The sequence below is a fragment of the Carlito syrichta genome, unplaced genomic scaffold (genome assembly GCF_000164805.1).
Source record: "Carlito syrichta isolate Samal-C Ts95f unplaced genomic scaffold, Tarsius_syrichta-2.0.1 Scaffold304923, whole genome shotgun sequence".
Taxonomy (NCBI): domain Eukaryota; kingdom Metazoa; phylum Chordata; class Mammalia; order Primates; family Tarsiidae; genus Carlito; species Carlito syrichta.
Genome location: NW_007249019.1, coordinates 156087 through 180077, shown reverse-complemented (window position 1 = coordinate 180077; position 23991 = coordinate 156087). Strand labels below are relative to the sequence as shown.

Genomic DNA, 23991 nt, shown 5'->3' with positions numbered 1-23991 from the left:
TGAATGTTGAAATTAATGGATTGCTGATCTGAAAAATAGTAACCACAATTTTTCATTCACGTTCACATGAATGCCACAACCAAGCATGTGTACGACCAGTGAGGAATTCTACAATGGAAGTAGACTCCTGCCATCTTCTAGGAATAATAAATATCACTTCTAAATTTCTCAAATTCCTCATAGTAATACTGAGATAAAACCAACAATTACCAGCCAGGATGTCAGCTTCATCCATGGATTGGGTACTGAAGAGGATCACACGATCTGCTCGACGTTCCTTCAGGAAACTCCACACTCGATGCCTTGAAAAGGGATCTAACCCAGTAGTTGGTTCATCTAAAAGCAAAACCTGCGGAGAATGAAGACAAATGAATTACGTCCTTCCTCCACATGAACTGTTTCTGTGTGACAGTATGAACAATAAAAACAAAACAAACAAAATAGTAACTAGCCAATCGTTAGTCTCCAATATACTCATGTTTACAATTAAACATAGCAGGCTGCAGGCTCTCTCTCTCTCTCAATACATTTTAATGAAAGCTCCACCGCATCTAGTGTTAGAAGAGCTCGGCGTTTTACTGACATTTAATCTACTTTTCTCCCCACGCATTTACCTGAGGATCTCCTAAAACGGCAATCCCAAAAGTCAGCTTTCTTTTCTGTCCTTCACTGATGTGTTCAGCAAGGTTATTTTGAATGGTTTGCAAGTCCAATTCCAATAAAATCTGTTGTACCTACATGAAAAACATACAAAGCGTAAAATCCCAAACGATTCAGCTTATGCAACTTTAACTGCCCATTAAAGCAGGGAGTTTTTTAATGGACGCTCTGTGCCTAAATGTTATGCCTAACGGGGCAGATGCATCAGTGAAAAGGGTCATGTGGTCATGATTCAACTCAGTCAACAGCTGGCAGTTAAATGAGTCCAAGTGTGCCCCTCTACCTCTCGCTCCACTTCCTGCAGACGAATCCCTTTTATAGTAGCGAACAGGCGGAGGTTTTCCTTTACTGTGAGGGTGTCAAACTGAACGTTGGATTGAGGACAAACACCAGTGATCTTCCTGATTTCCTCCAAGTCTTGCATTTCAGAGAGGTTTTTATTATAAATGGTAACTGACCCTAGAATAGAAGTTTAAAATAATTTAACGCTGGCAAGATAACATATTTTATTAATATTCAGAGATCTTGTTTAAGAAAATATGGGCATATGTCATAAATCTGAAATGATGGCTTCATAATTTGTGAACTACTAATTATTTTTAAGCATAAGTGTATGCTCAAAGTCGTGCACATTTCCCCTGAAATGCCACCCAATAGAATAAAGATGATACTTTTTAGAAAAATTGAGGCAATACGACAGATTCAAAATCATGTCAGCAACAACTTTAAGTGAACGGTATTTCTCTTCTGCCGTCAAATGTAAAATTTAAAATGAGAGACACACACATATGATCTCATTCTCTATCATGTACCTAGCCTGGGGGAAATTTCTTCCTGCTCACCTTCTGTTGGAATAGCCAATCCACTAAGGATGTTCAGCAGTGAAGATTTGCCAGCTCCACTGTGACCCAGAATTGCTGTAATTTGACCTTCATATACGTCCAAGAGCAAGCCTGTTTTTAGAATAAAATAGTAACATATAAATAAGACGGCATCAAACAAGGCTGGTCCCAAACACAGATCGGACTAATTTAATGATGTATTTCTCAGCATCAAATACATGATGTTCCATACTGTCCTAACTGCCAAAATCATATGTTGCAGACCTACAATAACTGAAATAATATGCCACAGGGGCAGGATACAGTGACCAATGGAACAGAAACCCAGTATGGACCAAAGTAGACATAAAAATAAAAAGCAACAAAATAATCTTTCAAATTCATCAAGAGATGGATTTTTTAATAAGCAATATAATATAGGAACAACTAAACAAGTAAGCTAACACACTTTATGTTTGTTGTTTGGCTGACCTAGCACTGACTCATGTTAACTGGAAAAACGAAACATACAGGGAGATGTTAATGTGCGTTTCATGGGGTTAAACGAAAACAGGTCCACGTACATCACCGAGATGGCTCCAACCACCCAATCAGTCCTTAATAAATTTCAAGTGTTTATTGCTGCTGTGGTTATTTTTGTCGCTTTTATTCATTATGTATGGCTTGAGGGAGTGTGGCTTTTCATAATCTTAGAGGGAAACGATTTGAAATAGGACTCAAGAATCTTGAAAGTATCGTGCCAGGGAGAGGCAAGAGGCCACGGAACCGGCGAGAGTGTGAAAGTCTCCGCAAGGACAGTCTGGCGAGTGGGTGGAGGCGCTGGGTGAGTGAAAGTCCCTCTGAGGGGAGACTCGGCCCGGGGCTCCCGTCTGGAGACAGGTGCAACCCCCGACTGCCCGAGACCGAAGCCCCCTGTGGGCAGGATCATCAGCCATCTCGGGGGACTCCCGGGAGGAGGCAGCGGGGGTCAGACGCTCTCAGCACCGGGTACGCGGCCCGTGCCCAAACCGAACCGGGCACGGCCGAAAGGAGCGTGGAGAGGGCACTGCCAGGACATCTGGAGCCGAGCGCCAGAGCCAGGAGGCGACACAAGCCCCGGCATTTTCTCTGTCCCGGGATGGGTTGAGGCCTGCGTCGCTGCCTGGGCTCTGGGCAGCCTCCCACTGGGACCCAGCCGCCCTGGGATCCCCATGGCTGAGCCAGAGAGGAGACCTCAGGAGCAGCCCGGGAGAGGCGGGCCACCCACCCCTCTGCTGGGCCAGGGACAGGCACGTGAGGTCTGAGTGCGGACTGGGGACAGCAGCATCCGCGGCGGACAGGCTGGGCTCCGATTTGCCCTCGTCCCACGGGAGTCGCTGGCTGAAGAGCCACCCCATCGGCCTGCACGGAGAACAGAGGGGCGGCGCTTCGAGACCAGAGCCTGCTCCCTCCCCAGGTGGCGGCCAGAAGCCTCCTTGGTGCTGGGAAAGAGAACCTGACCCTCCCAAAATGGACACAGCAGGAGCTCCTTTTTCCCCTTCTTTGCCTCTATTTTTTTTCTCTGTTTTTGTTTATGTTTCAGTTCTTGCTTTGTTTTTGTTTGTTTGGGGTGTTTTTTAGTTTTTTTCCTTGTTTTTTTTTTGTCTGTTTGTTGTTTGTTTATTCGTCAGCTGGTGTGCGTGTTTTCCTTCTCCTCCTCCGTCTTCATCTTCCTTTAGTCTTTCTTCTTCCTTTTTCTGCTCTTCCCCTTTTACTTATCTCATTTTGCTCTCGGGGTGACATACATACACCCCCACCACATGGACAGATTATAAGGTGGTGGAAAGTGGGTTCTAGGGGCCCACACACCTGTCCGTGGATACCATGATCTGCAAATAGCTTCTGAACCACACCCCTCAATCCCATCTCAAAACTGCAAAAAGCACAACTCCCCATCCCCAGTCCAGCTTCAAAACTGGACACATCCAGAGGATCCACCTAAGGAAGAAGAGGGGATTGAGCAAACAGAAGAGAAAGCTATCCCCCATCCCTGAGCAATGGAATTGAAGAAGGAGTAGAAAGAGGGAGGAAAACCATCAAAAATGAAGAAGAATCAAAGGAAGTATACAGGTCCCTTGCAGACTCCTGGGAAGACAGCACCTGAGAATACAGACTTTGGAACTCAAACAATGAAAAGCCCCAGAATGACTGGTCCCAAACCACAAACCCAGAGATCAAGATATTAATAGACAGAATGAATAGAAATGAGGAGAGACAAGAGGGAAGAATAAAGAAGTTGATAGATGTGATGATGGTAATAAAGAATACGGCAAACAAAATAAATAACAAACTGACAAACATGGAAAGCAGAATTTACCAAGCAGAAGAAAGAATCTCAGACCTTGAGGACCAAATTATGGAACCAACCCCAACTGTTAAAAACAGAAAAGAAGCTTTAAAAGACCAAAAAAAGCCTCCAAGAGATGTGCAATTATATCAAGAGGCCAAGCCTAAGATTAATTGGTATTCCTAAAGCAGATAGAAAAACAGAGACCACCTGGATACAAAAATTCCAAGAAATTATCCAAGAAAACTTCCCTCATCTCATCAGAGACATGACCATTCAAACACAAAAGATTCAGACAACCCCTGCAAGGCATCAAATGAGAAAACCAACTCCTAAACACATAGTAATCTACTTACACAAAGTAGGTATAAAAGAAAAAAGTCCTAAGGACAGCAAGATAAAACAGTCAGACTACTTACCAAAGAAGACCAATTAGAATAGCAGCAGACTTATCTACAGAAACACTAAAGGTTGGAAGAGACTGGAGTCCAATCTTCAAAGTTCTCAAAGATAAACAATTCCAACCAAGAATTTTCTACCCAGCTAAGTTTGACTTCATCAGTGATGGAGAATTAAAATCTTTCTCAGACATTCAATCCCTAAGGGTTTACACAGTCTCCAGACCAGCTCTACAAGGAACACTTAAGAAAGTATTAAATACAAAAGGAAAAAAAAAATGACCACACTCTTCCCAAGAATTCAGGAAAAAGACTGAAAACACATACATATATCAACTCAAATAACAAAAGAAAACCAACAAACAAACAGCAACAAGCCCTATAAAAACCTCATGACAGGGATAAACTTTCACAACTCAAAAATTAGCTTGAATGTGAATGGACTGAATGCACCACTGAAAAGACATAGAATGACAAGCTGGATAAAAAAGAAACGATGCAACAATATGGTGTTTTCAGGAGACTCATCTCACCAGAATGGACACTCACAGACTCAAAGTAAGAGGTTGAAAAACAATTTATCAGGAAAGTGGAACACAGAGGAAAGAGAGAGTTGTGATCTTAACATCAGACAAAATGTCCTTTAAGTTAGCAAAAATTTAAAAAGATACAGAAGGTCACTACGTAATGAAGAAGAAATATCAATCCAAAACATATATGCACCCAACAGAGGAGCACCAATCTTTATAAAGCAGCTTCAGTAAACTAAAAAAAGACATTGATTCAAACACTATCATAGCTGGGGACTTAAATACCCCATTAACGACCCTAGATAGATCACTGAGGCAAAAAAATCAACAAGGCAATCTGGAACCTCAAATTGAAGCTTAATAGGCTTAATAGATACCTAGAGAACACTCCACCTAATGAACATGAAATATACATTCTACTCATCATCACATAGAATGTACTCCAATATCAACCACATCTTCAAACGTAAATCAAGCATAAACAAATTCCATGAGATCAAAATACTGCCATGCACCTTCTCAGACCACAATGGAATAAAAATAAATATTAACACCAACAAAGCTACCCCCAAACCCACAAAGACATGGACACTAAACAGCATGATGCTGAACAACTCCTGGGTCAACACAGAAATCAAAGCAGAAGTTAAAAGATTTCTGGAAACAAATGAAAATTAAGACACATCTTACCAAAATCTCTGGGATACCATGAAAGCAGTACTGAAAGATAATTCATTTCTTTATAAACACACATCAAGAAAATGAAAAGATTACCACTTAACAAACTAATAAATCATCTAAGGGAACTGGACAGACAAGACCACCAAAACCCTAACTTCAGCAGAAGAATCCAGATCACCAAAGTAAAAGCTAAAATACAGGTCATAGAAGACAAAAATGTCATAGAAAAAAATCAACGAAACAAAAAGCTGGTAATTTTCTGATGGACCCCTAGCCAGATTGACCAAGGAAAAGAGAGAAAAAGCCCAAATAAACACAATCAGAAATGCAAAAGATCAAATCATAATGTTCCCGGAAGAAATACAAAAAATTATCAGAGATTACTATGCACACCTGTATAGCAACAAACTTGAAAACTTAAATGAAATGGAGGATTTTCTGACATCACACAACCTCCCAAGGCTGAAACAAGAAGAAATTGAGACATTAAATAGACCACTAACAAGCCAGGAAATAGATTCCATCATAAGAAAACTATCCACAAAAAAAGTCCTGACCAGACGGCTTTGCAGAGGAGTTCTACAAAACATACAAAGAGGAGCTTATACCAATCTTATTGAAAGTATTCCAAGCAATCAAAAAAGACAGAACTCTCCCCAAATCATTTATGAAGCTAATATCACACTGATACCCAAACCAGGTAAAGGTCCAACAAAGAAAGTGACCTATAGGCCAGTATCCCTGATGAACACAGATGCAAAAATACTCAACAAGCAAATCAGATCCAACAACACATCTCAAAAATCATCCACCATGACCAAGTAGGCTTCATCCCTGGGATTCAGGGCTGGTTCAATATCTGCAAGACCATAAATGTAATTAAATGCATCAACAGATGTAAAAACAGGAATCATGTAATTATATCATTAGATGCAGAAAAAGCTTTCAATAAAATCCAGCATCCCTTCCTGATAAAAACCTTTGAACTTCTCGGCACAAGAGGGAACATACCTCAAAATATTAAGAGCCATCTATGATAAATCCACAGCCAACATATTGCTAAATGAACAATATTTGTTATAATATTTAGTATCAAAATATATTTGTTCAAAGTTATAAACTATGTCATAGGAGAGTGATTTGTGAAATTGAATTAATAGTCAATGGTTTGATTAATCTTGTTTCCGTTAACCTCACCAGTACATATAAACTATGTAAATTCCCCGACAAGTGTAAGAACTTTTTCAGACTTTAAGCCTAGATGTTCTTTCCTCACAGTGCACATATATAAAATGTTGTTTATAGCAGATGAATCTTAAAAAACAAAGCAAAATTGCATTTTTCATTGTGTGATCCCATATTGGTAAACTAATAGATCCATGAAATATATGGAAGAATTGTATAATAAATTCTTAATCACGATTAATGTCCAGGTGATAAAATCAGATTATTTGTAGTTTTTTGTTGTTTATTTTATGAGGTCTGACAATTAAGTTCTCAAACTCATTGTCTGAGTTCGCCACATATCTCATTGCTGAGTTTCAGTACGGTCACCTTTGAAGTACTCTTCTTGGGAAGCTATGCACCAATGCCAGTGCCTAGTCCTCTCATCAAATAAATTTTGGAACTCTTTTTCTGGAATGGCTATCAGAGCTGTCATCATAGTACCCTTCGTGTCCTGAATATCATCAAAATGTCTTCCTTTAAATGTTTCCTCTATTTTCAGGTAAAGAAAAATGTCACTGGAGGCCAGATCAGGTGAATAGAGAGGGTGTTCCAATACAGTTATTTGTACAGTGTTGCCAAAACATAAGCACATGATGGCAAGTGTGCAAACTTAATTGTCAGTCAGCTCTGATGGTCATTGCAGAAAAAGAGTTCCAAAATTGCTCTGATGGGTGGGTTAGGCCCTGGCATCCGTACATTGCTTCCTGAGGGGAGTGCTTTGAAGCTGACTATAGTGATGTTCAGCAATGAGGTATGTAGCATGTTTTCTAGGATGGTTTGTGAACCTAATTGTCAGACCTTGTATCTTTTCAAAATTTTTCACATTGAATTTTTTTCCTTTTTTTTGTAATAAAAAGGTCAATGAAAAAAATTAAATGTTTTACTTTACCTCTCAGTGCTTCTACTTTTCCAGACTTTCCTTTATATTCTTTCTTGACATTTCTGATTCTGAAATAACAAAAAGTGCTTACTTAGCCAATATATAAGTAAAGTACCACAGGCCATGAATCACTCTTGTCAGAGTGATAGATGCCATCAACCAGTTTTTGTGAAATAAGGGATGGCATGAATAGTCTATTCAGAAAGACAAAGACTTATTTTCCTCTAATCATTTTCCCGAGACAGAAAATACAAGAATCTCTCTAGAAAGTTAAAATTAGACTATTAATACTTTGCCTAGAAAAGTAGAATGCAGTGTAAATTTCCTCACGTTCTTCCTCCAGCCGTAGAAAATTTGGTTCTTTCTCCTATTCAAGATCATCTCATTTACCTATGAGCTTGAACCATCATTGCCTATCCCTTCAAGTCTTGTTCATGAGTCAGACCCTCTAGAGGTCTTAAAGCTTGAAACTTACATTTATCTTATCTGGGTTCCTTTCTCAGGAAACCGACCCTCAGGCCTATAGTATCAATGAATTGATAATCACCAGCCCACGGTATCCAGACCACGAGAGGCCAGCCCTTTCCTTGATTCCTGTTTACCAACTCCTCTTCCTCACAACTCCATAATTCCTGTTTCCTGCATTCCAGCGCCACTAGAAAAACCCCTGACTTCCATGGGACAGGGACACCAGATTTGAGACTAAATCTCCCAAGTAAAAATCCTTTTTTCCTGACAATACTTGTCTCAGTGATGGGCTTTCTGTGGGGTGAGCAACGGGACCCAATCGAACCCCTGGCGTTATAATGAGAAAACAACCAGAATATTCATCATCAGTGTAAAAAGGAGTAAATAAAAGAAGTAGATTCTTGTCTTAGAATATTATATAAAAGTTAGAAATCTGTGCATCAGCCCCTAGTTACCACTATGAATAGATTTCAAAAAGTATAATGTTGTGTGTACAAGCAATATGTAGAAACACAGACAAAACATGATTTTTTTTTACAGATTATTTTTAAAACATACAGAGATATTCCACATATTGTATAAGGCTACATGTGTATGCTGAAATATGTAAATATGAATGAGAAGTGACGACAGCAAATTCACTATAAATTCTGATGAGGGGGAAATAGCATAGAGAGATTAAAGGAGACTTTAAGTAAACACAATATATTGATTAATATAAAGCAAATGAGACAATAGTGTTTATATCTGCTCCACCTGGGTGGTAAATATGTTAACATTAAAAGCTTAAATTTCTTTTGTAATTTTTTAATTTTTTAAGAAGAAAAAATATATGTTCTCTTCCTCAGTTTCCCTGAGCTAGGGTAATTGACACTCTTTTTGACTTCATAACACTTGGTTGATATCTCTATCCCTATATTTGTCAGATTGAATTTTATGAACCTAATTATCTTCTTCCCTGGGCTGTATGCTCCATAAAAGAGAGTGTATTGTTCATCTTTGCAGCCCAAAAAATGAGTATAGAAACAGAAAATGCAACAATGTTTGTTGTATGAATAAATTAAAAAGGGATAAATGGTATTGAATCTGACAAGGTATTTTATTTCATTTTTTCTTTATATAGTAGGATGCCTGTTGAAGTGGAACTTAAATGTTCTATATTAATAAATAAATATCCATCTAGGATCAGCTGGTTGCTTTCAGATTTTAGAGATGAAGACCGCCATCTACATTTGGGACAGACATCTGGCATATGTTCTAGGAATGCTGAATCCTTAGCATATCCTGAATCCTGAATCCTGAATGGTCTACAGTTATAGGAATGTCATATGTGCACACAAATGCCCCCAGAGAGAATGTGATTGGGGGTTATGGATGAGGGGAAGCCAGCTGCAAATAAAACACAGGAAGTTTTACAGAACCAGGATCCTGATTCTGGTTAGACTTCTGCAGGCTTTCTTCCATATCCCCCGATACCTACGGCTTAAAGGTTGCTAGAGAAAACGGAAGAGTTCATTTGTATATAAAGCAGAGTCCACCTAGGAAAAAAAGAAATCAGTACCTTCGTAGCTTTTATATCCATACAAAATGGAATCCACATGTTGGGATTGACTGAAACAAATAAGACATTGTCTAGCTGTGGGGAAGGGCAATGATACTACTGAAAAAGGATGACCGTGAAGAAAGAAGAGATGAAATGTGTGGGTTGGAAACTGTATCTAACGTAGTTTGATCAAAGGATAGCTAGAGACTACCTTGCAGCCCCAGAGCCTACTTCATTGATGACTGCATGTACACCACATTGTCACTAAAGAGCTGTGCTATTGCATGCCTAAGACTAATTTCCTTCCCTGGGTTTTCAGTAGCCTCACACCTCCACCTTTTTAAGAATGCAGACCAAGAGACAGGAATGTCCAGTCAACATGGCATCGATTGGCTAGGGTTGGGGGCAAAACACAGGGGGCAGAGGAATGGGAGAAGGAAGGTGAAAGTGGAAGACATTTCACTTTATTTTCTTGACTATTAAGCAGCAGTAGAACAAAGAAAAATGTTGGATCTAACAGACTTTCTTAGAAGATTGGCTCTGAAAATTATTATAACATGCATGATCATATGATAATAATATAATTTTATTTTAGTGCAGGTGAAGAACTGATGAAACTGGAATTGGGTTCTGGGACATTATTCCTCATGTGGGCTTTCTGGTTTGGATAGAGATTTTCCATGGAGCTCATATACTCCTAGTCCAGGGGAGACACAGGGCTATTGCCGCCTCAGAAAGCTTAACAGAAAATAGGTTAAGAATTACATAGAGGAATCTTGGGTATATAAGTTGGACCAATTCTCTTTGTCTAGGAGGGGGAAGTATTTCCCTTTCTAGTTGTGGTCCCCTTTTTATTCGCTTTCCATTGCTTCCTAGCATATCAACAGTACAGGCGCCAAGAGCATAGATTCTAGAGTCAGATTGTCTGGATTCCAATCTCAGCACTTATGAGTTATGTTACCCTGGGCAAGAGACTTAACGACCAATACTTCATTTTTCTCATTTTCAAACTGGGGGAAATAAAAGCACCTGCCTCATAAGTTTTTGGTAATGATTAACTGTAAGTCAGGTACCCAGTAAGCACTATATGAACGGCTGCTACATAAGCAAATATTTACTATTGAAAGCCCTGATTCTTTAACTTTGTTGCAAATTTTATAGAAAACTCTACAAGGCCCTTTAAAATCCACAGATACTTGAGCTCAATCCCAACCTGCTGAGTTATAGAGCTGATAATCAAGGAGAATTTTCCTTTTGAGTAACAGGAGAAATTGCTGGCGGAACCGTTCAAAGTGATGTTGACAAAACCAAATTTTTCTCCAATATTTGCTTTAGGTTCCTCCTGTTGCTGATGTTTAATAATTCTTTAGCCTTGCACTCAATATATATTAGTATGACCATATGCCTGATCACCTGATGGCTTCTTTTCCTTGGAATTCAGGAGTTACTGGTTCAAAATAATCACCAGAGGGACACTCAGAATCTATTTCTCTCTCGATGACCTTATTATCAGTCCTTTGGTGTTGGAAACAAGTTGACGAATTCAAGAAAAATAATGGAGAGTAATGGTGTTCATTTGTATCTAATGAATCAAGAGACAGCAAGACAACAGATCAGTAATATTAATACAATGATCAAAGAAACCTTATTCACAATAACATGAATGTCTTGAACTTGTAAGCATCATACATAAATTATTTTCCTCTTAACATCTTATTTATTATTGAGAAGAAAACTTGATAATGAAGTAAACAATGATAATTCAAAGGAAATATTATAAAAGTTAAACAACATACTAGAACTTTCAGCAAAGTATCACCAAAGATTTGAATAAATGTGATCTAAAAGATATTTGGAAGAATGAGTGGTACCACACATTTGGGAAAACATAAAGCCTTAATAAAGGACATAAAAATAATTGTAGACATGTTTGTGAACTTAAATAGTTCAACCAACTGGGCTCGATAGCTCACGCCTATAATCCCAGCACTTTGGGAGACTGAGGTGAGAGGATTGCCTGAGCCCATGGGTTCAAGACCAGCCTGGGCAACTTGGTGAGACCACATCTCTACAATAAATCAAAAAACTAGCCAGGCACCGGGCTCGGTGGCTCAGCCTGTAATCCCGCGCCTTTGGGAGGCTGAGGTGAGTGAATTGCCTGAGCCCGCAGGTTTGAGACCCGCCTGGGCAGCAAGACCTCATCTCTACAATAAATCAAAAAATCAGCTGGGAGTGGTAGCACATGCCTGTAATTCCGGCTACTTGGAAGGCTGAGGCGGAAGGATCGCTGGAGCCCAGCAGGTCGAGGCTGCGGTGGCCGTGAACATGCCACTGCACTCCAGTCTGGGCAACAGAATGAGACTCCAACTCAAAAAAATAATAAACAACAACAAAAAAATTGACCACAGTAATATAATCGAACATAGTACTGAAATCTATGCATTCAGTTATAGATATGTGAATGAAAAATACATGGAGAAATTATATTTGTTCAGAATACATTTATGATCATTAAAAAAATTTTTTTAGATAAAAAATGAAGTATATTTATTATTAAGGGCCTTCCACCTATGAGCCAGAAGTAATAGAAAGACAGGAATATGTACAAGAAAGTACATAGAAACATATAAGACAATCTTAAATATAATCAAAGTGGATGAAATATAAAATAAAAGAAATAAGAAGATTGTGCAAGGAAAAAAGCATTTTGATGTTAATATATGTGAAAAAAATCTGGACTTATGTGAAATTTTTGATTGTTTGCAAGATCATCTAACTGGCCAATTAATATACTTCTGCAAATATAAACAATATATAAAACATTTTGAGAATAATACTGAACAAATAGTTCAAGTAATGACCCTACACCAGCCAAACCATTATCTTGTTCTGATACAAATTCTAAATATCACTCTTTCAAAACATTGTCAGGGATCCTTGAAGAAGTAACATTATTTAATTACTATATAATTATAATATGCATTTTAATGATTATAATATAATAGTAATATGTTATTTAGTGAAATCAGGAGAATAAATATTTTTACATAAAGAGTGCCTTGGACCATTAAAACTATGAAGTAGAAATAAAGAACTTGAGTGAGATGGGAAATATTTATTTTTCCATTAAAAAAATATATTTATATAGCCTGAAAAAATATATTTAAAGTAATCAATAACTGGAGAGGTCAGAAAAAACTCACTATTACTTACAGGGAAAAATTTTGTCAAAGTATAATGCCAATATCAAGTAGATAAGACCATCAAAAGTCAGCATGAAAAAAGTTGCTATCATTACATACGAGTCTCCAGAAGGGTCAGGAAAAATTACACCATTCAAGTTATAATCCAGTTTGATAACCTAGGATTTGAACAAAAACGATAGGAAATGTTAATTAAATAAATAATTTGACCTAACAGCAAAAATTGTTAATTTATTAACTGACTTTTTCAAGAAACCCTTATTAGTTACCAATCAGATATATAAATAAGCCAATAAGGCTATCGGTCCAAGTTTCTTATTTTACAGTGATCAAAAAATATTAGAAGTAAACATTTATTTGCAAATACAATGCTCTAAGGATCGTATTTAAAATTATAACTCACTTGCTTGTTTTATAAAATCATTGCCATGTTGCAAAATACACAACAACAAAAATACAAGTTTTAGGTAGAATATGAGAAATTTCTTGCAGTATTTAATTAGAATAATAGGAGAACTTACCTCGCTTCTAGTTATCACTGCAAACAAAAAATCACATTTATGATTCTGCCAGACAACAGCTGCTATGTACCAGGCATATTCTGAGAGTCTTTGATGTTATCCCACTGATAAGCCTTATTATTGTCATCCACATTTTACATGTGGTGAAACCAAGGCACAGCAATGTTGAGTAGCTTAACCAGCCAAAGTCAAAATCACATTGTGAGGAAGGGCAAAGCTGAGCTCATCGCAGAAAGTCCTACTCCCAAGTCCTACCACACTATAAGATTTCTCAGTCTACATTAAAATGTTAACGTTTTTAAGTTGAGTTTATTATAGGAATGCAAAACTGAGTCAACACTTGAAAACCAATAAAAAAAAGAAAAGAAAATCAGTCAATGGAATTACATACAAATAGATTAAAGAGGAAAATAGTGTGAGCAATCTAACAGGTGCAGGTAAAATTCAATCTCTATTCATAGTAAAGAAAATCTCTTCACAAACTAAGAAGATAGATCTTCCTTAATCTGGTGGATTAGATGCACTAAGACCAACAACAAGCATCATGCCTCAAGGCAAATGTTGAAAGCTTTTCCCTTGCCTGCATTTTTCTTCAATATTGTACTAGAGGTCCTGACCTGTGCAGTAAAGTAGGAAATATAAATAAAAGGCACAAGGACTATGAAGGAAAAATAGATACTATTGTTATTTATAGACAACATGGTTATACATAATTCTAATATAAAACAGAAAAATATAGGATTAACTAAGATTAAATAACAAGAACTCTGGATATATCACCAATGTACAGAAATCAGCTGCATCTCTTCACATTAATAAAAAATATTTAGAAATAAGAATTTAAACACAGATGCTATTTATAATAACATGAAAAAGGAAAAAGCTTTGGAATAAGTCAAACAAAAAAGTGCAAGACCTCTACGCTGAGAATTAAAAATGTTATTAAGGACAATTGAAAATGACCCAAAAGAACATAAAGATGTTATGTTCATAGAAAAAAAAGTGTCAATTTTCCTCAAACTAAATGAAAAATTCAACTGCATCAAAATCTTAATAGCTTAAAATTGCATACCTGTGAGTATATAACTTGATAAGCTGATTCTAAAATTTACATCATTGCAAAGAAATCAGAATAGCTAAGACTCTCTTGAAAAAGGGAATGAATTGGTAAAACCGTTGCTTCCAATATCAAGACACATTATAAAGCAAAACAATTAAGACAACGTGACAATACAAGAATAGACATGTGGGTCAATATATGATTGGTTGAGTTACTTCAAGGGAAATTCTGCAATAATTTGAGGAGAGGACGGTCTTTTCGATAAATGGAGCTAAATCTTTGGATATTTATGTAGCAAAATTATATTGTCCCTACCTATACAACCACAAAAGGCATTTCAAAATGGATTTTATATTTAATTGTAAAAGCTGAATCAATCTATGTCCTATGAAAAATAAGGAGACTATCTTTGTAAGTTTGGTGTAGGCAATGATTTCTTCAATTGATAAGGCCAGGTGCAACAGCTCACACCTGTAATCCCAGCACTTGAAGAGGCTGAGGAAGGAGGAATACTTGAGCCCAGGAGTCTGAGACCAGCCTGGACAACCTAGCAAGACATCATTTGCACAAAAAAATCAAACAATGAGCCAGGGATGGTGGCATATGTTTATAGTCTCAGCTACTCGGGAGGCCGAGGCAAAAAGATCACCTGTACCCAGAAGGTCAAGGCTGTGTTGAACCATGAACATGCCACTGACTCCAGCCTGGGTGGCAGAGTGAGACCTCAACTCAAAAATAATAATAATAGTAAATAAAATAAATTATATACAAAAGCATTCTGCATAAAAATAAAACTTGCAAACTTGGACTTCATAAAATTACGAAGTTCTGATTGTCCACAGTACCACTAAGACAGTAAAAGAGCTAGCAACAAATAACTTAAAAAGGTGTAATATCCAGCTTGTATAAAGAATTTTTATGAAGCAATAAGAGAGAAAATTCAGTGGGAAAAATGGGGAAAAATCTGCATAGGCAATTTACAGATTGAGAAAATCCAAAAACCACTAAGCATATAAAAGATACTCAACTTAATAATCAGAGGTGTGCAAATTAATACCATAATGATATATCACTACATAGCTATCAGAATGGCTAAGATATGAAAGACTGACAATACGAAATGTTGATGAAGTTTCAGAAAAGCTGGAATTCTGAAACACTGTCGATGTAAAAGTAAACTGATGCAACCACTTTGGAAGAATATTTGACTTCTAAGATTAATATTTGTATACTCTAGGCCCTACTATTCTGTTTGTTACATTAACAATAATTCTAACTAAAAACAGTTATAATTCCTAGTGAGTGCCTATGTTCACTAGGAAACATATGCAAGAATAAAAGTAAGAGTTTTGTTAAAAATAGTCAAAAACTAAAAATTATTGTCATCTATCAGTAAGAAAATTGATAATATATTCACACAACAGGAGACTACATAACACTATGCTATAGCTACACACAAAACTGTGCTACTATCTAAAAATGTAGTGTTGGGTGAAAACAGCCAGTTTTCTAAAATACATTTTGTATAATTTCACTTACATGAATTTGGCAATAGACAGAACTAAACATCGTATTTAGGATTGCATACTTAGGTGGCAATAAAAAGCAAGGAAGTGACTATGAGAAAACATTCACCTTTAGGGGAAAAGAGTATTCAGAGAAGCTTAGGAGTGGTGGTCACGTTCTATTCCTTGATTCCAGTCGTGGGTACTTTGCTTTAGTTGATCATTATTTGATAAAGTGGAATTTGTGTTTTGAAAGTCTTTCGTGTTTCAATCACAGTTCATAAAATAAAATGGTTTTTTTGGGTTTTTTTGAGTTGGAGTCTCACTCTGTCGCCCAGACTGGAGTGCAGTGGCTGCTCCCGGCCACCGCAGCCTCGACCGACCTGCCGGGCTCCGGCGATCCTTCCGCCTCAGCCTTCCCAGTAGCTGGAATACAGGCGTGTGCTGCCACGCCCGGCTGATCTTTGATTTATTGTAGAGATGAGGTCTCGCCAAGTTGCCCGGGCGGGTCTTGAACCTGCGGGCTCAGGCAATCCACTCACTTTAGCCTCCCAAGGTGCGGGATTACAGGCTGAGCCACCGAGCCCGGCTAATAAAATGTTTTCAAAACAAGCTTTCATGACACTTTTTAATAAACCACAGAAACTTTTCATTAAGCGAAGGGAAAATAAACATATTTGCAGACGGAAAAAAAAACTAGAAAAAAAATACTTCAAAATGAAAATGCATCTGAGGGGAAAATCTGGAAGATTTTTGAAATTTAAGTTTTCTTGTGAGATGACAATTTTTCTATAATGTATTAATGATATTTTCAAATTTAGTCTTATGGTAGAAAAATTGTTTAGCATAAAACACCTTAGTTTAAGATAGAGTCAATTATTAAGAGTGAAGTATCAAATTCTTATGAAGTTTCAGTAATAAACCAATTAACTATGCTTTTCTTTTCTTTTTATTTTTTTTTTGAAAGTGTTCAGACTGTTTTATTGCATTTTTTTTTTTTTTTTAGCACAGGCAATGCTGGAATGTCTGACAGTGGTTAAATATGCTCTTACCTGAACCATTCCAGTAGTAAAAGCAAAGGGGCTACATATACTTAAAATCCACTCCAGTGATGAAGGAATTTGTTTAGAGAATGCAGTGAATCCCAAACACCCCCAAAAGAGGATAAGAAAAAACACAACCAAACTGGTGAGGACAGCTTTCTTCAACAACACACTTGTCAGGAACGCTAAAGGTATCTGAAAGAGAGAGAAGACGTTTAGGTGGTGTATGTATTTAGTTCACCGAGAATCACTGGCAGCACAGTAAAATTAAGGATTTTTATATCATGACCTATTAATCAGTGGTGAAGTCATGAAAAGATGAAGGTATCATGATTCTGCCAAAGGATCTTTATTTGTCTCCTCAAATACTAGGCTTTTGTTACTGAAAAATGGATGGGAGGAAAAGCTGGAAGAGCTGAGGGTAGGGTAGAAATGCCAACTTGAAAAGATTTAATGAAGCAAATTAATGTACTAAAAGGGACATCTGCATACCCTGTGCAGAAAACATTCTGGAAAGTGGAGGGAATGAGAAGCAATTATTCAGAGAAGCAAGAAGGGAGTGAGGTCAGAGTGAGATGGAATATCAGGGGAAGTCAAGATGTTGTGAGTGGCCACCATGTGGTGGGAATTCTTAGGGACAAAAGATGGGTCCACTCTTCAAGAATAGCTTCCATAAATATCTGGAAAAGTCTTTGATATTTTTAGACTAAAAAATGTAAAAAAAAATTCTGATGCATCATTTGATTATTTCAACCTTTGTGCAAAAAGAAGAAGTCCAATTTTATCTGGGTTACATCATCTTCTCATGCCATCGAGACTTTCTCAAGCTGGCTACAAGAACATGAAAGAAGCAATTGCAGAAACTGAGCAGGGCATTAATGTTTGCTACATGTAGCTAAGACTGAACGCACAGGAAGTGACAATAAATGTACAAACTTACCAAAGACAAGCCATATAAGAAAAAGAGTAGAAATATGACCATGAAGCCAGTCATCTCTATAATTTGGGTGGATGTTATAATAATTGTAATGAGTATGGAAAAAACGAAGATGAAGCCAATATAGAGTAAACCCCAGGAGAACCTAAATAAATACAAAAAGTGAGTTGAATTAACTTTATTATGAAACATTTAACACATACAAACGCATCACAAGAACAATGTAATAGTTACCTTTGTACCTTCTGGATTAACAACACTATTCGACAGCAGAAGCTCACTGTTCACGCTTTTTTTCACGATTCTCCTTCCCTATACTCACCGTGCATTTTAATTACCTTTACCATATTTGCTCACAAGAGATGACAGGTACTGAACACTGGTACAGGCACTGACCAACAGGAAAGGATACCATGGTCAGTTAAGGGCCTGTGAACAATGGCATGTTTGTGTTGGTGCCTCCTGGTCGGGCATCAGTTCTGTATGCATGTGTCATATAAACAGTACATTGTATAAACAGTATCATACTGCATGTATTCTCTGCAATTTGTCTTTATCAGTCACAGTTAACAATATTATACAATGCTGTGCAATATTTCATTGTGTGAATATAATCCAGTGTTCTCTCGGGAGCCCATGAAAATGTTGGTTGTTTTCAATTTCTTTTTTATTGCAATGTTGCTAAGAATGTTCTTGCACTTGTCTTTTTTTGAAAAATAGACAATAAAATGCCCGAGCTTCTCATTTTACAAATAAGGAAACGGCAATTCCTACCATGAGTTAATGTTTTATCCAAGGTCACAAAATAAACCAGCAACAAAGCTCATATAAAGCTGCAGTCCTTCTCTCTGTCCACAGCTCTTTCTTCTACTTAAAATTAATTAGATAAGAATTCAACAGCTGAGGTATATATCAAAAGTATTAAAACCAGAGCCTTGCGTCAATATGTCCCAGTAGAACTTTTTTTTTTTTTACTGCTGGATTTACTGCTCATTTGACTTTATAAATTTCCTATAATTAAAATGACTCAGCTATGTTAGAAACATTGGTGTTTTTTTAAAAAACATAGCACATTCTGCAGAGCACACTTCCTGAATACAGAAAGAAACTACTAAGGTAAGAACTGGAAATGCAGAGGGTAGGGGAATTGCAAAGGAAAAAGAAATGACCATTACTTAGCAAAAACAACTAGTCACAAGGGTGGGGTGTGGAGGGGATATTAGTAAGCCTGTAAATACTTGCTTGCTAAAAGTAAAGCAATTCAGACATCACACAAGGAATAAATACTGATTGCATTCATGTTTATTACATTAGTCAAAAAAATTGTCATACAGTGCATTTCCAATAGCTACCCTGCCCTTAGCAGAAACATTTCAAGATCTTTTTCTTTCTTAGTAAAACTAATAAAAGGTTTATATGAATTCATTCTGCTAAGTTTTAGGTTACATGCATACGAAGAATCATTTATCCTTAGAATGAATTCACACCCATGTGTCCACTACCTTCCTGACTTTGCTATAGGGTTGACTGGTCCCAGACTATAGGACTATTCCCACAGGGCATGCTCTGGATAGAAGGAAGGCCCTCTTACAGAGCTTCCCTCCTAAAATATTCCATGGTGACTCTAGTCCATTCCTTTTGATTTCTCAAAGTTCCACTGCAAAAAACTTCTCTCTCTCTCTTTTTTTCTTTTTTATCTTTTAAGACATAGCTTCCTCTTTTTCTAGTATACAATTTATGTGCTTTAGAATTAAAATTCTCTCTGTTAATAACATGCCTCTTACAGAAAAGTAAAAATTTTCTAAAACATAATCTTATTTCAGAGAGCACACGGTTAGGCCGGGTGCGATGGCTCATGCTTGTAATCCTAGCACTTTGAGAGGCGGAGGTGGGAGGGTTTCTTGAGGACGAGAGTTTGAGACCAGCTAGGACAACATAGCAAGATCTTTTCTCTATGCAAAATACAAAAATTAGGTGGACTTAGTGGCACACAACTGCAGTCCCAGCCACTCTCAGGAAGCTGAGGTGGAATGATTGCCTGAGCTCAGGAGTATAATCATGTCACTGCACCCCAGCCTGAGCAACAGAGTGGGACCCTGGCGCACGCACATATGCATGAGAGACAGAGAAAGAGAGGGAGGGAGGGGGAGAGAGAGAGAGAAAAGATATTATTTTTCTAGGTCTTTATTTCTACTCCTTAATCATTTGTTTTGACTATAATGGAAATACACAATAGATAGACACACACATATGTATACACATATATTTTAAAAATCACTTTAAATTATTTGTAGAGCGGAGCAAGATGCAAACATTACTATATAAAGCCCAGGTTCTTATTAAGGCCTTCCTGCATGCCAGCCTACATGTCGTATGTCCTGGGCACATTATATAGGCTATCTCAGTTACCAACATACAGTATGCAGTGGCTCCAAAGAGTTTATGCCGGGTGGCCAAGCCCCTGAACACAAGTTAGTCTTTATAAGATTACATATTCTTCAACATGAGGAGGCCTGAATAAATCAAGGGATAACAGTGCAAAAGAGCTCCAACTGGGGCACCCAGGGTGGAGTCCAGCTCCGGCACTTGCTCTGGCATCAGGCAATTCTCTCATTCTCTTTGACCATCAGTTTTCTTGCATACAAACTAAATGACAGTTCTTCTAACACAGGGTTGGCTGAAGACACTCATGGCACAGTAAAATTGCTCAGCAAATTACAGGCACTCTTTTGCATGGCCAAATTTAACAAAGAATAAATCAAAAATTCAAAACACAAGAAGAAGCAGCCAATGCATCAAGTTTAAGCCACGATGTTCTGAAGCAATCACATTTCTTTTGCTGTTTCTTGATTTTCCTGTGTTAATTAATTTGCACTACTTGAGTGAGTCACTCACCAGAATGCTGGATCTTGTAGGCCCATCATTTTCATCAAATCCTTCTTCTTTTTCCGCTCTTTTGTGACATTGAGTGACAAAAAATACATTGGTGGGAAGAAATAAAGCAAGCAGTATAAAAGAAACAACTCATTTTGGAGCGTGTGTTTAGAAATAAAAGGCAACGTCTTCATATTTATCGCAGTAACGGACATCAGCTCCTTCACCACGGAGCGGTTTGTTGTCATCTAAAGAAGAGTTTAAACAAACAAGATCATTCTTTGGAGAACAGAATCTGTTGAAGACTAAATAAGTTCTGTGGATTATACCCATGCCAACTTCTTGGGTTTACTACCGCACGGTAGCTAAGCATGAGGATGTCCTTGGGGCAATGGGATGAAGGGTCCATGGATCTCCCTGCGCACCCTTTTGGCAGTTTCCTGTTGATTCTAGAATCACTGCCAAACTGGTGTGTCATTTAAAAATAAATAAGTAACGTGTCCCTCTGGCTGAACATCTGCTTCGTTATATAGCCATGCAAAAACCTGACTATATATCATTGCTGTGGCTTGAATGTGTCCTCTCCAAAATCCATGTTGAAACTTAATCCCCACGGTGGTGGTCCAGTATTAGGAGGTGGGGCCTGCTAAGAAGAGGTTCATCCATGAGGTGGAGCTCTCATGAATGGATGACTGCCATACAACAGGGCCCGAGGGAACCAGCTAAAACCCTTTTTGCCCCTCTGCTCTTCCACCACGTGAGGACACCCGGACGACTGCTGTGTCTTCACTGAGGGAGGGGCCGTCCCCAGACTCAGAACCTGCCGGCATCTTCACCTTGCTCTTCTCAGCCTCCAGAACTATGGGAGATACGTTTTCGTTCTTTATAAAGTTCCCAGTCTCAGGTATTTTGCTGTAGTAGCACAAATGGACTAAGAAATAATCATTCACTGGGTGCAGTGGCTCATGCCTGTAATCCCAGAACTTTGGGAGGTGGAGACAAGAGGATTGCCTAAGCCCAGGGGTTCGAGACAAGCCTGGACAAGTGGGTCGAGAACTCGGCTCTAATAAATCAAGAACAATTTGCCGGGCGTGGCGGTGCACTGGGGTGGGAGGATAGCCTGACCCCAGCAGGTAGAGGCTGCAGTGGCTGTGAGCATGCCGCTGCACTCCAGCCTGAGTGACAGAGTGAGACTCCGACTCAAAAAGGAGGGAAGGAAGGAAGGAAAGAAGGAAGGAAGGAAGGAAGGAAGAAAGAATCTCTCAGAAAAATCTTGATGAATTTAGAGTTAGTTTACATTAATTATTATAATTTTCAAATTAAGCACTTACTTCTATAATAGCAGCGTTAAGGGCAGTTTGTAAAGTCACAAATCCTCTTTTCCAGTATTTGGTCAATTCACATGGAAACTCATAATATACATCCCAACAATGAACTGTAAGCACAGAGAAAAGTGCAAGAAACATTACGAGATGAGGGCAGTTGGAAAAGATGAAACAAGAATCCCATAGAAAACAATCTACAGGAGACTTCGCCAGTCAGAACTTTTAACCACATAAAAGCAGGCAAATAAATGAAAGTTCTTAACACGGCAATTGTATGCCTGCAGATAACAGCACGCATAGAAAGTCTTCAGAAATAAAAAGGTAAAAGCTAACATTCTGCTCTAGGCATAACGGACTCTTTTGACTACATTGTCTACAACTCCTCTACAATCCATTATCTGGGCTGCAGCCAGGGCGTCCCTTAAACCGGGAAACGTAATCACATCTTTGCCCTGATTAAAGCACCTCAAAGACTCTGTGTCGCCGAGGTTTTTCGAAGATGCCGCAGGATCTAGCCCTTGGCTGATTTCAGCTTCATTCCTCCATCACATTACTTTGCCTGTTCTTATTTCAACCCCACTGCTTGTACTTCCAGATCTACTAACAAATGTCCTTTCTCACCTTAAGGCCCTCGCACTTACCTTTCTTCTACCTCAAGCAAAATGGCTCTAGCAGCTCACACCTGTTATTCCTTTAGGTCTCAGCTTAAACATCATTTGCCCAGGTAGGACTTTCCTAAGCCCACAGTGTATTAGGAACCAATGGTCTAAGGGCCCATGAGCACCTTTCCCTGAGCTTGTCATTAATTTCTCAAAATCTGTGTCTTCTACCAAACTGGAATCTCACCTGGCTGGGACCTGTCAGTCTTGATCAACCCTGCATCCTTCAACACATGCACCTGTGAACTCAATAGATATGTGTTGGATGACCCAAAGTTTTTTAAAAGTTAGGCTCTAGTGGGAACATATGATTGACCTTGGAATAAGTTTAGCAATAAAATGTGCTTTCTCAATTTTCTCATGTGCCATTTAAAGTATCTCGGATGCCCATTCCTACCGGTTCTTTCTGTTGAAAACATGAAAAATGTCACATATGGAAAGTCACCTGAGAAATCTTCTTCTTTCAAAAATGGAATGTCATACCCGTCAGGAAATTTTAACTTATAAGAGAAAGCATCGTTAAAAACAATTCCCACAGCAAATGGAAAATGTTCTAGAAGTATTTCATTCATGTTTTTCTTATTTGGTGCCCCAATGACCGTTCCTCCTGTGAATTACAAGGTAAAAACAGACACACAAAATTGTTACAGAATTTCACCAAGCTGCCACTGTATATTTTTCATTAAACAAATTAAAACCATCTTCTATTTAAATCAAAACTGAACTAAAAGACAAGGAGGACAGTTTAATTTAGATGTTTTATATGCTAGAATCAGAAGACATACATAATAATTGTTTTCCTTTCACAATGAAAGGTATCAAGGCAATTTTCAGATACATAAAAACATTATGCCAGAAAGAGCATGCATAAGAGAATTGGGGTACAAATGAAAGAGGTAATTGTATTAACTGTATCGTTGAGAATTCCATATTTCAGATTCACTGAAGTAAAGACAATTTACATGGCTTTTGCCTTACGCAGAGAACAAGATAACAAAGCAACTCTATTTTTAATGCTCAATATTTCACTTGTTAGGAATCAAGAGGAACTAGCCAGACTGTATCCAATCCACCAGTGACTGAAATACGCATTTTGTTCCTGGGTTACATAACGATTTCATTTAGAATGAAGACCTTTAAAGATGTCTACAAATTATATGATATGCAGAGTAGAATAATCTTCAGATTAATTTACCTTTACTCTCATAGTTAGGAAATTATTATTCACTAATCATGATCTAGTTTCTTTTATTTAGATGTCTTTCCTCAAACTATCAAGTTTTTTTTTTTTTTTTTTTGAGTTGGAGTCTCACTCTGTCGCCCAGACTGG

The 23991-nt window shown here is 37.9% G+C and overlaps 1 protein-coding gene across 1 annotated transcript in view; it reads right to left on the bottom strand.

Annotated features, from left to right (window-relative positions):
- The window catches only part of ABCA6 (ATP binding cassette subfamily A member 6), a 58007-nt gene that overhangs the window by 31779 nt on the left and 2237 nt on the right, over positions 1 to 23991 (bottom strand). Inside the window, exons 3-14 of the mRNA XM_021713937.1 lie at positions 23107 to 23268; positions 22009 to 22112; positions 20699 to 20925; positions 17807 to 17948; positions 16876 to 17061; positions 12748 to 12895; positions 10948 to 11116; positions 7533 to 7591; positions 1503 to 1613; positions 944 to 1119; positions 615 to 734; positions 211 to 349 (exon numbers count right to left, since the gene is read on the bottom strand). Of these exons, the coding sequence (XP_021569612.1) occupies positions 211 to 349; positions 615 to 734; positions 944 to 1119; positions 1503 to 1613; positions 7533 to 7591; positions 10948 to 11116; positions 12748 to 12895; positions 16876 to 17061; positions 17807 to 17948; positions 20699 to 20925; positions 22009 to 22112; positions 23107 to 23268 (1743 nt within the window). The remainder of the gene's footprint in view (positions 1 to 210; positions 350 to 614; positions 735 to 943; positions 1120 to 1502; positions 1614 to 7532; positions 7592 to 10947; positions 11117 to 12747; positions 12896 to 16875; positions 17062 to 17806; positions 17949 to 20698; positions 20926 to 22008; positions 22113 to 23106; positions 23269 to 23991) is intronic.